The sequence below is a fragment of the Oryzias latipes genome, chromosome 21 (assembly GCF_002234675.1).
Source record: "Oryzias latipes chromosome 21, ASM223467v1".
NCBI classification, from domain to species: domain Eukaryota; kingdom Metazoa; phylum Chordata; class Actinopteri; order Beloniformes; family Adrianichthyidae; genus Oryzias; species Oryzias latipes.
In genome coordinates, this window is record NC_019879.2 from 4736335 (window position 1) to 4751440 (window position 15106).

The 15106-nt window shown below is 37.9% G+C and overlaps 1 protein-coding gene across 3 annotated transcripts in view; it reads left to right on the forward strand.

The window, feature by feature from the left end:
• Window positions 1–15106, forward strand: part of sema5b (semaphorin 5B) — a 209913-nt gene that overhangs the window by 141166 nt on the left and 53641 nt on the right. For all 3 annotated transcript variants that reach the window (XM_011489256.2, XM_020713350.2, XM_011489257.2), the window contains exon 9: window positions 3992–4277. In XM_011489256.2, the coding sequence (XP_011487558.1) occupies window positions 3992–4277 (286 nt within the window). The remainder of the gene's footprint in view (window positions 1–3991; window positions 4278–15106) is intronic.

A 15106-nucleotide genomic window follows, 5' to 3' on the forward strand; every position in this document is an offset into this window, starting at 1 on the left:
AGTTTGAAGTCCTAAATATAAAAACTAAAATGATACCTTTGGGTGTTTTGGCTTTTTAATGAGGTTTGTTCTATTTTTGTTGGTAACACTTTTCCCACATGATAAAATGTAGACCGGATTTGTTAATCGTAGATTATCAGCTTGCTTCACAGCGATGAAGAGGCAGGGTTTCTTTTTCGTCCTTTGTGCTAAATCATGTTCCAACCTCACAAGAAGTCATCCTCCCGCCTCACGCCTATTGTGTCTTTGTTGTGTACAGACCACGAGAGGCTTCATTTGTGGCACCGCCGGAACCAGTGGTTGTTTTTATGAAACAGAAATTAAGTGGCTGCTGCACTGCTGTTGTGCGGACAGCGGTTTTATTTCTTACCGCTTCATCTCGACAATTTATTTTTTTAGATGAGAGACTCACTGGCACCCAAGGGATATTCCATCATGGCTGTGAAGTGATTTCCAATGTGCATGATGGTGTACGTGTCTGAGGAAGAGACAGACTTTGTGCTGGTGATACCAGTGTTTTTTTTTTGTTTTTTATTGGCTTGTGTGTGTAAGTGCAAATGATGCTTGTTTTATTCCATTTGTGTCTGTGCTCATCTGCATGTGTCTGAATGTGATATCACTTACGATAAATTGGTCCCAGAAGGAAAGAGATGCAACGGCAGCTGTGAAGCATTTCCTTTGTTGGGTCGGCTGTCAGATGGAACAAAACACAGCAGTTGAAAACAAATCTGCAGTGTGTTGTAGCCACAATCGTCTCAGTGTCAGAACACAAGTGGGTGGTGTTTGCTTCTTAGAATTTATGGAAATGTCAAGAGATTTCTTTTGCAGCAGAAGAGATGAGAGGTATCCAGACATTTGCAGCGACGAAGGATGTCACTTCCTTGAAATTTATACTCATAATTACTCTTTATTTACAGACTACTTTTTATTCAAATATTCCATCGTTTGTTGGAGTTTCAAGAGATTTGCTTTCTAATATTATAAACAGACTGGAAATTCCTGCTTTAAACACCAGGCTTCTGCAATTGTGTTTTATTTATTTTTTCTATTTAAATTAGACTTAATTTATACAGATGTTTCTAAAAGGAGGAGAAACCAATGTGCATTATTTTTTAACAAAAAAAAACAGACAATAGATTTGAAGCATGTTGGCAGAGGAACTGGGTTCGCTTTGCCGTTATAACACCAATGCACCTTTCAGTTACCCTGCGTCCAATTTAAATGTGGTATCATCTGTAAAGTAGTTAAAACTGTTCAGCAATAATATTCAACTACCACAACAATAAAATGCACAAAAAATACTGTATCTAATTTCATGGGCTGTAACCTTTGAAGGCAGGACTTTATCATCTGTCCACTGGGCTGGGTGAGGACAGATTTGAAGCTCCTGGAATAATGAATATGGACTAATAGAAGTGTAGAATCCAATGGTGGCATAGTGCTCAGCACTCTCATCTCTCAGAGAGAAGGTCCTGGTTCAAATCCAGGCTTTTTGGAGTTTGCATGGCCTCTTTGTCCATGTGGAGGTTTTCTTCCTCTCGCAGTCACATGGTTCCTCTAAACTTTCCCTGGCTATGAATGTGAGTGCCTGCCTCCAGGGTGTGTACCCTGCCTTCACCCAACAGTAGCTGGGATAGGCTCCAGCAACCCAGTGACCCCCAAAGGAGTTTTTTGTGTTTGGAAAATGGATGGAATGGATACCAACAAAGTTATCAAAACGCATTTTCTTCCTCAAAAATACCAAACTTAACGTTAAGGAAGTAAAAGGATTAAAACCTTTTACAGCTACTGATAATTTAGCTAACATAAGTAAGCAGACGGAACAAAGGCTAAGCTGGTTTTTTTATCTTTAATTCTGACTATTTTAATAAGGAAGTAAATCGTTTACCAACAGAAAACACTGTCTAACTTTAGCTTTTTGGTTAAATCGGTGATCCACAAACTTTAGGAAGATTGAGAAACGGAAGAAAACAAATCCTGAAATAATAATGCAAGCTTTTTCCCCTCACACTAGTCTGCATAACAAACACTTTTGAGCCTCAAAGTAAATATGATCAGATTAATGGTTTCGTTATTTCGGTGTTTAAACTGCGTGCTCAAAGCACTATTCATCTGAATGAAAATCAGGCCTTTCTGAACATGTTGACCCATTTAATGACATTCCCATTAAATCCTGTAATGGACTGGCAACCTGTCTAGGATGCATTCCGTCTTTCACACGTTGACAGCAGTGAATACTCTCCGAAATCCCTTCAATCCTGAAGTTAATCCCTTACAATAATGTTGGATCTAATTCAACTGTTATTTAAAGGTTAAGAACTGCAGTAAATCACACAGGCTATGTGTTTAAGCTGATTATATCAACCATTTTAAACTGTGTTTGCATAGTATACATTTAAAGAGTCTCATACAGAGTCTGCTATTTTAACTTTATTGTTCGACTGTTAATGTCAGTCTATAAGAAGGAATTTACTAGATAGATGCTACCCTTCTGCACCCTGAAAGGAGAGGCATCTTTAACATGGAGCAGCCATCGATGTGCTGCTGTGATCCATTCAGTCTTCAATCATGACACATCATTTGTTGTTGCTCGTTTGAGGTTGAATTCAGCTCACTGTTAGACCTGGCAAGAATCAGATGATTTATTTGGAATATTAGCATGATAAAAAGAAAACAGTACTGAGTGAGCGTGGTTTATCCTTTTGTCATTTTCCCGTGAATTTTTCAAATGTCATTGAAATGTTACGAGCGCCATGAAGATTTTTTTTCTGATACCAGTCATTTGGGGGTCTCTATAGAAATGTCAGCCACGAATGTCTCAATTTATGTTTGCATAACACCCTAAATAGGATTTAAAATGTATTGCTAAACATATTTAAAGAGTTTTTTTTGGGACAGGATATTGTTTTTACAAAAACAATTTACATGAACATTTGTATACAAATGAGGCAAAAACTTCTTTTTTTAACCTTTTTATTTTTTCCAGTATTTTGGGAAAGTATTGTAGGATAATGATTAACAATAAATATTGGTGCATGTGTTAAGCCAGATTTCCACTGATCTGTCTGTGGTGCGTCTCTGTTGCGCTGATACACAAAAATGAAACATTAACCAATCAGAATGTCTACATCGCCTCCGTCATGTCTGTGTCCGCTGCCCGTCTCTCCGCAACACAATTCCTCCAGGTCAATCACTCCTTTACGCAGGAGTTCGATTTCCAGTCCATTGACGCCTTCATTCCGTGACAAAAAGCGGAAGAAATGGGAAACGGGTCCAGGTTTCATTGGACTTTCAAAATAAAACGTTGTTTTATATTTAAGATGATGCGCGTATAGGATCACGCACATTAAGACCATCGCCCGTTTTCGTTATGGACAGTGAAAGTTTCTTTTTGGAAGTACAAAAACATGACATCATTGATGACACAAAACATGGATTTTAGAAGGACTCAATGAGGAAGAAGAGTGCATGGGACCTGATTGGCAAAGCTTTGGTTGTTATTGACACAGATGTGGCAAATCACTCAACTCCTCCAAAAGCCTGAAGGAGGGGGGACAGACCGGAGATGCAAGGAAGACGATGTGAACTAAGTGACGGTCATGAGACGGACTCCCCACCCAATGCAAGGGAGACACAATGCAGACGGACCAGTGTAATTTAGACTTCAATCACCCACTGAAAGCAGCATGGCCCAGCTATTATGCAGATGTGATTTTTTTGTCTTTTATCTTTAGATCATCAAAACTATAGTGTCTTAAAAGCAATTTTCTAAAATCCACCGCAGGGATCTGCAGCTTCCCTGTGTACATGGTTCACACAGAATTCCTGTCCCTCAACAGCTTTGCAACAATAGTTTCCAGCATTACTTTGCTATCAGTAATGAGAAAAGAGGTCAAAGCAACATCTGGAAGACAAATGTTCCAAATCTTTTTTATTTTACTGCAGTAAACATAATGATTCTCTTTTTTTTCTCTCCTCCTCTCGTTCTTAGAGCCCCACTTCATCTCAGCCTACGAAATTGGTCTCTTCACTTTCTTTTTCCTGAGGGAAAACGCAGTGGAGCATGACTGTGGCAAGACAGTCTATTCCCGCGTGGCCCGAGTCTGCAAGAATGACATTGGTGGGCGATTTCTCCTGGAAGACACATGGACCACATTCATGAAGGCGAGGCTCAACTGCTCCCGCTCTGGAGAGATCCCTTTTTACTACAACGAGTTGCAGAGCACCTTCTACCTGCCTGAGCAAGACCTCATCTATGGCATCTTCACCACCAACGTGTGAGTGGACATCTCTCTAATAGGTTTTAATAGGTTCTATAGTAGAAGTAGCATCTTTTATTGTTTTGCTTTGTTTTGATGAACAGTGCAGCCTAAGACATAGATAAACTCAATACTTCCAAGCTACAACTCCCCACCAAGGTCTTGTAAAAAATAAAAAATAAAAAGCCGAGCAGAGTGCCCGAGGGTTTTTTTAGTCAGAAATGTCAGCTACTCTGACTCATGGATCCTCTATCAGACTGAAGCTTCTGTAAATTAGAAGCTATGGCCCAGCTAGGACTGTAACACATCAGCTGTCTGACTAAGCTACGTATTGATAAAACCATGGTGTGTGTGGTGCTGAAGTAGCAAATGGATCTGGAAGTGTACCCTTATCTCCTAATTCCTGCTTTCAGAACAGTGACTTCATTTCAGATTCGATAGGTATAAATGTACGTGTAACAGGTTCATCTCACTTTGAGCAGTGGCATGTGTTGTAACTTAATAATAATACCAGGTTAAGCCTTGAATCAGGTTCATACTTTGCACAAGGTCATTGCTTTAAAAATAAAGTTAAAAGAAAGACAAGAGGATCTTGTTTAACTGTTTTACCCTTGATATTCTGAATATGAGAGGAAAAAAGGTAAAGTACAATATTGAGTAGTGACTAACTTTTTCAAATAGGTAATGAGTAAAGTAAGTTAATTACAATTTTGATCCAGAAGCTAAGTAAAGTAATCAATTACTTTTTAGAATTTATCCAACACCGGCAATAGAGTAATTGAAAATGAATGATAGAATCTGTTCCTGTCACAGTTCTCAAATGATCAGTGTTCATTCAGTAGCATTTATACAACTTATCGTACGCTAATCTTTGTCCTCCACAAAATAAGCTATTTCATTAGAAACTTGACCAAAAACATCTATTTACAGTAAATGTGGATTGGTGCAAATGATGTCACACAAGAAATGAACCCTGCACTGACTGCATTTCACTGTGCTGCCACTTTTATACAACTTTAAATCAATGGACACTGTTTAAAGGGTAAAAAATGTCACTTGTCTGTAATCTCACTTTTTGAACTTTTAAATACAAGACAGAACTATATTGGAACAGCTTTGTTGAGATAACGTCCCTTAAATGCCAGCACACCACTCTGAAAAAGAAACAAATTGCTGGTGATAATCCCTTCTGCTGCAGCATACATGTAGGAGTAGATCCCGCAAACTCTTCTTATTTTACAGCTTCATAAAACCTAACCTTTTCTAAGGAATCGTGTTAAAAAGGATTTCTTTTTACTTCCTGCCAAAGTTTTCTTTTGTTTAATAATAGTAACATTGAAGAAATGGTGTAAATTTGGACCTTCAAGTATAAAGCTTCAAAGCCTCATTGCTTTGATACTGAAAGGCAAAGAGGTGGTCGGGGAGAGGAAAGCATACAGAAGAATCAACCTCTTTAAAGTACCACTACGATCATCTTTTGTTATAATGAATAAAAAAATAATAAAAAATAAAAACCTCTGAGTTGTGCCCCGCCCTCCTTCCTTCCCAGTTGCTGAGAGCGAGAGCTCAGGGCAGAGAGCTTGTTGTCCACCCAGAGTATTTTCTATGTCATGGGTACATTCTATTTTTTTCTTCTGCTCCTAATTCACACAATTTGGAAAAAGAAATACTCTGAAATGCACATTTGTCCTTAAATTTCTTCATATATGTCCTTCTTGATCAGAAAAATTCCACAAGAACATATTCAAAACACCAAAAACAACATTTTCATTGGAGTGGGTCTTCAAAAGAGCAGACGACAATTTAGTTTCATTTGGGCCAGATTTAAACAAAATTTGTCGAACATTTTATGATTCTTACACCTTTAGTTTATCCTTTATTTCCAAAATTGACCCATTTTCTAGAATGATGTTCCTCATTAATGAAAAAACAAGGAAATATTGTAACCTGTACAAAAAGGGAGATAATCTGTCTATAGAAAACAAGTATTTATTTTATGACGTGAATTTCTAATTACCAGTCTATTGAACTTGTGGCTTCCTGGTAGCTGAATTGTGAACCAAATGAGCAAAACAGTTACCAGAAGGATATCAAGTAGAAAAAAAAATGGCACGTCTCCAGGTTTATTTTCTGTTTTAGTTGGGCTTCCTCTTTAGTCGCCCTAGGCAAATACTGGCCTTTGCTTGATAGTAAACTTTGCTGCTGTAAGGGGGATCTGGCATGGTCAAATTGGTGCATCAACAGCATGATATTTGAAAGCAGTGCAGATAAGGCAGTTTTCCACAGCTAAATGTCATTTAAACGGCTCTGGTTAATGAGTCCCTGGCGTTTGTGTTCACAGCAACATTTGCAGTAGTCTGGTGGTAATCAGACATTTCTGATGAACACAGGAACGTTAAAGGTAGACAGAGAAAAGCTTAGTTTATCTGAGCATCCTGCTGTTTTCCAAATGGACCTTTTTTCCCATTTTGTTTTCATTCACTCTAAAAAAAAAATCCGTCCCACAATTTAATGAGGATTGCATGATTGCTTTAAAAGTTATTTATCTACAGGGGGAAGTCGAATAAAAAATGTTCTTGTCGTAAACAATGCCTCTGAGGTGAGGTTGTATTTTGTCTCAGAGCCACAAGGTAATGATTTTCTGAGAAGTGTTTTTTTGTGTTCAAAACCACTCCTGAGAAAAGATTTTATTGAGAATTTGGTAAGAACAAGATGCCAGTTCCTGTTAATTAACAGCAATATAAATCCTGAAGCACTTTTGTTATTATCTGAAAAGGGACTCTTTTTGATTAGTGTTTTGTTCATTAGAATGAGCTCTTCATCTTACAACCTTGATTACTGCCCCGTAAAAGGATGGTAATCTGTTAATTTTATTCATTCATAATTACATTTTTACCTCACAAAGACCATTTTAATTCTTTCAATTTAAGAGAGCTAGATCAATTCTTGGCCATTTTTTATTTCATTAAAGCAAAAACACCCAATACCTCTTGGACTATCTTTATTAATAAAAGAAAATGTCGGATTGATGAGTGGCCGCATTTTTTAACAGCTTCATATTCTCCTCAAGAATGGGGTATTTAAATACATTTTGCTGGCATGAACTCTGAGCCTTTGAGGCATCCAGAAACCTTAAGGTCAAAGATTTTGAATTAATTTTATTCTATGAGGAAAAAAAACAAACACTTTTGTTAAAACACATACATTGACGTATTCCTAAGAAACAGGAAAAAAACAATGAGAATCCTTTACGCGTACGCTGCCCATGTTTTTATATAATATTTTTTTCTAAATGCGCATTTTTTATTAGACGGCTCAAACAACAGCCTGAATGTTAAATATCGGCACAGTGATAGCTACTTAAAAATGACTTAACCATAGAGCAGATAATAAACAGTTGTAAGCGGACGGGCCCCCCTCGCTTCTGACAAGAAAACTAATTAATAAACAAGCAACCCGCAACACTCAACTGCTTTTCATTTAGCTCCCAGGTTTCACCACTTCAGAGGGTTTGAACCTCTGACATTTTCAAACCTACATAGACCATTTTATCAGAGTTGAGAGCCTCCCTGCTGCCACTAATGACCGGTGTGGACGGGTATAGCTCTAAATCAAGCTCAGACTGACTGAGAGTCTTTGTGAGGTTCGATTGAGGAATTTCAAGCACTTTAAAACAGAGAGGATGCCACAATTTGATCTTTAGAGATGTTTGTGCCTTTTAAGTTTGTTTCTGTTGTGTTGCTTATGAGACTGTTCGGTCTTTCTTTCCCTAATAAACATAGAAGACCTTTAATCCTTTAATACCAGAGTTGTGGTTGGCGACACCTAATCAACACACGCTCTTTGACATACTGTAACTCTTCGACCATTTACACGATTAACATGAATCCGCTGATTCTTCTCAAATCAACTTCGGCACTTTTTTCTGCATCAGAAACGGCTGGTTTGCGGTTTTGCTGGTTTTCTAGATACCACAGTTTGAGTAGTCAGTCGCACTACACTCCAGCTTCAAAGCGGGGGGAGGTGGTTCAAAATGTCTCAAATCTATACAATAGAGAACATGCAGGCAATAGGCCTAGAGTAGTTTCCATTAAGGAAAAGGAGAGCCAAAGAAGACTCAGGACGAGTCTGTTTTGTTTCTGTTTTGCTGGGAAGATATCCAGACTAGAAGAACAGTTTATGACGTCACTCTCTGGACAATCGGGGTTGGAACCATAGGCTCAAGGGTTTTTAAATAAGTTATATTGCCACAAAAACTGAATCTTAAGAAAGTAATAGGCCCCTTGTTTGCAAAAAAAGTAATCTTATAAAGAAAGTGTTTCAATTGCAGCATTATCTAGTTGGAAAAAGCATTTCTTAGTGACCAGAATTTTTTACTTGAAATAAGAATTCTTGGTAAGACACCAGAATTTTGGACTTATTTTTAAGGCGCTTGTTTTTTCAAAGCATTGGTTGGGAAATTGACCTTTGTTGTTTGTGGATCTACTATACCCTGATTCAGGAGGAAATGCAGTTTTGTAGTAACAGTGTTGATTAAATAACATTTTTAAAAATGACCTATTCAGCAAGATGCACAATCACAGATGAAGTTAATGTTAATCTAAATTTTTATATATTAATGAAACAATGTAAAGACTTTTTTCCCTTTAACCAACCGTACTGTGGTGCCGAGATAGAGCGGTTGACCTCTGATTGGAAAAATTGCAGGTTCAATTTCTGCTCTGCTTGCCTATGTGTTGAAGTGACCTTGGGCAAGACACTAAACTCCTGGTGGTAATAGTTGGCGCCAGTGTTAGGTAGTGGAGCTGTCATCAGTGTGTGTATGTGTGTGTGTGTGTGCATGGGTGAATGGGATTGTAAAGCGCTTTGGGCCTTCCAAGAAGGTATTAAAGCGCTATAAAAGCATACGCCATTTATCATTTATCCATGATCATAAGATTCCCTTGAACATTATTTTGTTATGCTGAAAATGTACGTGAGATTTTTGTGACAATCCACATCGGTAAAAGTTGTGAGGCTGATGCTGAATGAAGCTAACATCATCTGCATAAAGTATAACTCTGCATCTCTGCATGACAGATGTAATTTGGACTATCAATCCTGACAGGTTTTACCTAAAAATGTAATTTTTCAAAAGATGCTTTAAAATTTGACAAAAACGAAAAACACTCTTATCTGGCTCTAAGCTCTCCCTCAGTCCTAAGCTTTTGAGTACAGACAGAAAATTTCGTAATGCCCTGGCTGAGGTTTTGACCTTTGCTTGTTGCATTAAAAGTGTGTATGTGATCAATAAGTTGGTATTTTGCTGTAATATATGTTTCGTCATGAAAGAAATTGACACCTTCCTCCCCCCTTCTTCCTCCTCACCTGTTAAGCTGCCAATATTTGACATTATCTGGATGCTTTCCAGCACTCATTTTAGGGATCGCTTGAAGGGGTGAAGGAAAAAGTCGAAGCTGGAACAAGTCAAATGTGTTGAGAACCCTGGAGGATAAAGAGAGAGTGTATGACAGAGAAAGGGAAGGAAGATGAGAAGAAGTAATAGGGGAAAAAAACCAATGGGCTTCAAGCCTTTTGTGTGTCTTCCATTGTTTCTTCCGTTTTTTTGTTTTTTTTTGGAAGGAATTCATCTGTCCTCTTTCCAAACTGTTTCCCTCATTGGAGTTGGGTATGTTAATGCAATCACCACAGACACTGTCTCCATCTGTCTGGCTTAAATTGAACAGGATCACAGCTGCTCCCAGGAGTTTGCGGCTGTAAAACAGAAAAGGAAGGCTTGGAATGGAGTTTGTGTTGAACCTCAGTCTTCTTGCAATGTGGGCCAGACGAGTGTCAGTCCTGTAAAGAAACCTTCTCTGTTTTGGTGAGACAGCCTTGTGGGGTTTATTTGCTTACATTTAGGAAACCAACATCAAAAAAGTTTTACAGGAAGAAATTTTGTTGTTATTTCTTTTGTCATTTAACCCTTGTGCTATCTTAGATGAGCCTACCATTACATTGACGTGTTCTCCCTACCATGACAATGGTGGATAAAGGTGGAAAGATTCCATGGACACCAGTGAAGATCACAAAAGAAAAAAGGTTCAGCGCACTTCCAAGTGGATCTAGATGACCCAACTCCCAACGTTAAAGTGCCTAGGATAGCACAAGGGTTAAAGACCCACTCCAATGGAATGTTCTTGTGGCATTTTTCTCATGATGGAGAACAAATATTAGCAAAAATTGAGCTTAAATTTGGGTTTTTGAGCATTTTGCGGTTGGAAAAAGTTTGTAGATGTGATTTAGAATCTACAACAGCGTCAAACGTCATTCTGATGCATCCACTTGTTGTCACATAAATCCATGTACGTCTTTGTTTTCTTGTCTGAGCTGGCATCTGGCTCAAAACTAGATAGCTCCAAGATTGCTCACCATTTTTGGTGCACCAGTAATGTTAGCCTGGGGGTAGCGGAACAGTGTAAACAACGGGATGATGCTGAAGAGAGGGGGCAGGCTTACGCCACACCAATGACCCACAACTCAGAGGTTGATAAAAAATGTACCAGGTTTTTTTAAATTATGGCCAAAAACAGCATAACTATAATTAAAAGACCACTAAGAACACTTTTAGAAAATCAAAAAGATGATCAGAGAGGGACTTTAAAAATAAAGTAAATGAGGAAAGACACTGTTTTTACTTGCTACAAAAATGATCATTTGCATGTAGAACAGGGACACAATCGATCCTTTAGTTGTTTTTGATTTCATTTTTCCCAGCCATGTTTGGCTGATGGAGTAAAAACTAGCCAACAAGTTATTATATTGTGTTAATGTAAAGTACTTTTTCCAGCTTTTAATAGTTAAATGTTTATTATAATGTAATGTAATATTTGAATTTGAAAGTTGAATCAACCTGTTTTATAACAGTTAAGTTGACCCATAAAAATGTATTTTATTTGTGTCATAACAATTATTAGCAACCTAATTTGCTTTTTTCTTTGTGGCTCAATGAGAGTTGGCTTGAGTGGCCTCCTAACGATTCTCCTGAATTCATCAAATGTCCTTTTAATATCAGCCATATTGATATGTAATGTAATGAACTAGTACAAGCATGTCATGTATGGCAGTTTTAGCATTCCATCAGAATGAGTTATCTCCCAATCAGAGAGCTCTGCCAGGTCTTTTAATTAATTCCAGGTCCTCATTGGCAAGGCCCCTCTGTCCTGGGCTCAGAATGCCGGCAAAATTCTCCTGCTGAGGAGTTTAGCCAGCCATCACTAACTAATTATGAGCCTCCTTATCTTTTTCTGTGTGCCCTCAGTGACCCTCCAATTTACCAGTTTTAGAGCATCTTATATGCATCTAAGTGCTGGAGGTTAAAATAAAAGAAGTCACCTATTATTAGGTGATTGATCATTTTGTGTTTTTTGAGGCAAAATATTTAAAAAAACACACAAAATGTTTCCATAGTTTTAAATGAAAAAAATACTTTATAGATTATATTTTACTATTTGTGACATTTAAGGTTAAGTGAGAAAAAAGTCAGCCTTTGCTAGGAGTCTCCTCCATAGGATCATCATATCACGGTTTGTTGTTTTCTGACAACTTTCTGACAAATGAGGTTATCTGAAAGGGGTGAAAACTTAATTTTGAGCACAGATAAGGATCTATTGAACTGCTCAAGTGGTTTTTTTTTGCTGCTGCTAACTTCCACTTTAAATCAGAGGATGGAAAATACGTTAAAGATGAATGAACACTAACATTCGTCCCCACTGACAGAAACAAACACTTCTTTTTTATAACTGATTCACCTCCAGGTAACTGTATAGCAAACACAAGTCACAATAGGTTAGGGATACTGTTATTTCCATGAGTGCTTTTCATAGTTGGTCTTAGTTATGGGTTGATGAAGAAAGGTTCTATTTAATCTCACTAATAAGGAATAAAACATGAAAGAAAAACAATTTTCAACATTCTCATTAGTTTGATATTTATTACCCCAAAAGTGAAGACAATAATATAAATAGACCCAAATAGGAAAAATTGACCATGTCTAAAAGCAGTTCATTTAGCTATTTGCCTCAATGACAGCTTGACAGTGACGTCTCGTGCTCCTCACTAGCCTCATGATGTTCTTTGGAGGTAATGTTTTTCACTCTTCCACAAGTGCTACATGCAGTTCTGCCAGGTAACTTAGGGGTGTGTTCTGATCATCCAGTCTCTGATTCAGCTGGTCTCAAGACGAGCTCTGTGGTGTTCAGGTCAGGGGATATTGCTGGCCGTACCACATCAGACACTGCCAGTTCCTGAAGTCCAGTTGTGATAATTCTGACACAATGTGTTGGAGCATTATCATCCATGAACAGAAAGTTGGGGATGGGGTGGTGGAATTGGGGGATGATTGTTGGATTGGATTGGATTGGTATGAACCTGCAGTAACTGGCTCATCCGCAATAACCAGATGGGTTTTGCAATGACTGCCCAGACTGTTGCAGTTCCTCCACCAAAGCGACTCCTGACAACCATACTGACCTCAACGTATCGTTCACCATCATTTCTGCCCACGGTGACCCAGTAAACAGAACAGCAGAACATTGCTGCATTGTCCCGGTCCCAAGGTTTTGAGTCCACTGCAAACGTTCTCGGTGTCTTGGTATTAGTGGAGTCACCTGAAACGGTCGCCTGGTGTTCAAGTCAAAGCGGTGGAGTGGGTTGTGAATGGTTTGTCTGGAAACCCTTGTACCCCTCCCATCTTGGAAACGGGCCTGCAGCTGTGTAGCATTTGCTAAGCCATGTCTGAATGCAGAGGTCCGTAGGTATTGGCCATCGTTGTGGTCTGTCACTATTGGGACTCTACTCCTGGGTTTTGTCACAGACTCTGCTAGTAATTCTGTGTCTTCATGCAAGTCTCCTGATGGCACTTAAAGACACACCAAGTTCACCTGCAACATCTGACCGACCAGTACCGACCCGAAGGCACACTATTACCAGGTCGTTCTGCTGTTCGTTAGGTGACGTTGTGTATTCATGGCTGTTTGAATGGTTAACTTACTGACAAAATAAGCTTTTTATACACACAACATTAAAATTAGTGTCACATTGAACAGGTTTTTCTTTTAGAATTTCTGGGTTTCAGCCCCAATAAGTAAGGCAGACTGAACACAGTGAGATCATTATGTGGAAAACACCAAATGAAGTCTGTCTATCATCTAAATATAATTGCTTCCCTATCCCGAAAGCAGGGTGTATACTACGTCCAATGAATTATTCACAATATATTTAACTTTAACTTTGTCTTTAACTAGTGTTAAAATAGTGTTTTTATTGTCCTTGGAGCAAATATGATTTGGTTAGCCAACCGAAGGGGAATGTTTTGGATATATTAAACTCAATGAAGCTGGAACAAATAGAGGTGAATGAAATTTTTTTTTATTATAAGATTAAATAGTTTATAAGGACTCGTATAGTTAGTAAATCAGAGAGCACATGGATATCCTGGCATTCTCTTTGGATCCATCAAAAGTACGATCAAATCAAATCAAATCAAATCAAAGTTTATTTGTATAGCACTTTTACAACACAAGGTGCTCAAAGTGCTTTACATGATGAAATTTAAAAATAAAAGGACAAGACAAACAAATATGTGATTAAAAACCGGCACAATGCCAACCTCCCCCCCACACACACACATACACACACACACCCACACACACACACACATATACTCACTCGCTGTTATAAAGACGAAAGGATGCAATGTAGAGACATGGCTTTGTACTGAGGTTGGGGAAACGATGTTTTGGGGACATGTCCACATCAGTGACACCCCACCCAGGTTCACAGAGTCCACTACCACAGGACCCCCCAGATTTAGACAAGGAGCCGGACCTGTGAGATCCCATTGCAGCGACCCCACTCACTGAGAAGGGTCCATCATTGATGTGGAGGATCCCTTGGAGGAAAATAACTGGAATTACAGCTAAAATGTAAAAGGAATAAAATAAAAGATAAAATAAATTTAAAAAAGAAAATAAGTACATAAATAAACCTTAGTAGACATATAAAATGGTAAAAGTGACTAAATACATTAAAATAAATAAATAAATTGATCAAAAAATAGCTATATACACATACACATTATATCAAATTGATAAAAAGAGAATATAAAAATATCCAATACATTCCTAAATTTCAATTAAAAGCAAGATTAAAAAGGGAGGTTTTTAGCCTTCCTTTAAAAACAAAGGAAAAAATGATGCTGACTCTGGGATCAGCTTTGACAGAAGAACAAACAATATGCTGTTCAGCTGTGTGTAACTGACTGCACTTTTGCAGTAATTCTAACATTAAACAATGTTTTCCTCCTACCATGTTGCTGACATCAAATCTTAGTTGAAATGAACTCCAGTTGAAAACTAAAGCTCATAATCTGAATTCAGTTGGTGTTGGAATGTCCCTCATTGTTTTGTTTGATCATCCCAAAGTTATAGTATCTTTCATCATTTTGGATTTTAGCTGCTGTGTTATCCTATAAGGAGAAAATTGATGCATTTACCAAAAACCTTGGAGTCAGTCAGAACATTTCTGTACTTTTTCTGCACTGAGAGATAATGATTAATTTTTAAATGTTTCACTAACTTTGCAACTCAGCTCATTTTCAAAGCTCTTTAAAAATGCAATTTAGTCAAAGTCTACTTTAGTTACAAATATTTTTGATTAATGCAATAAATTATGAAAACAAATCAACCATGGAAAACTGTGCAACAAAAGCCTTAGGGTGTCAAAATATAAATATTAAACATATTTTATGTTCCTGTATTTGCCGTATTATCTGCATTATAGCTTTCACACGCATTAGCATGTTCTCA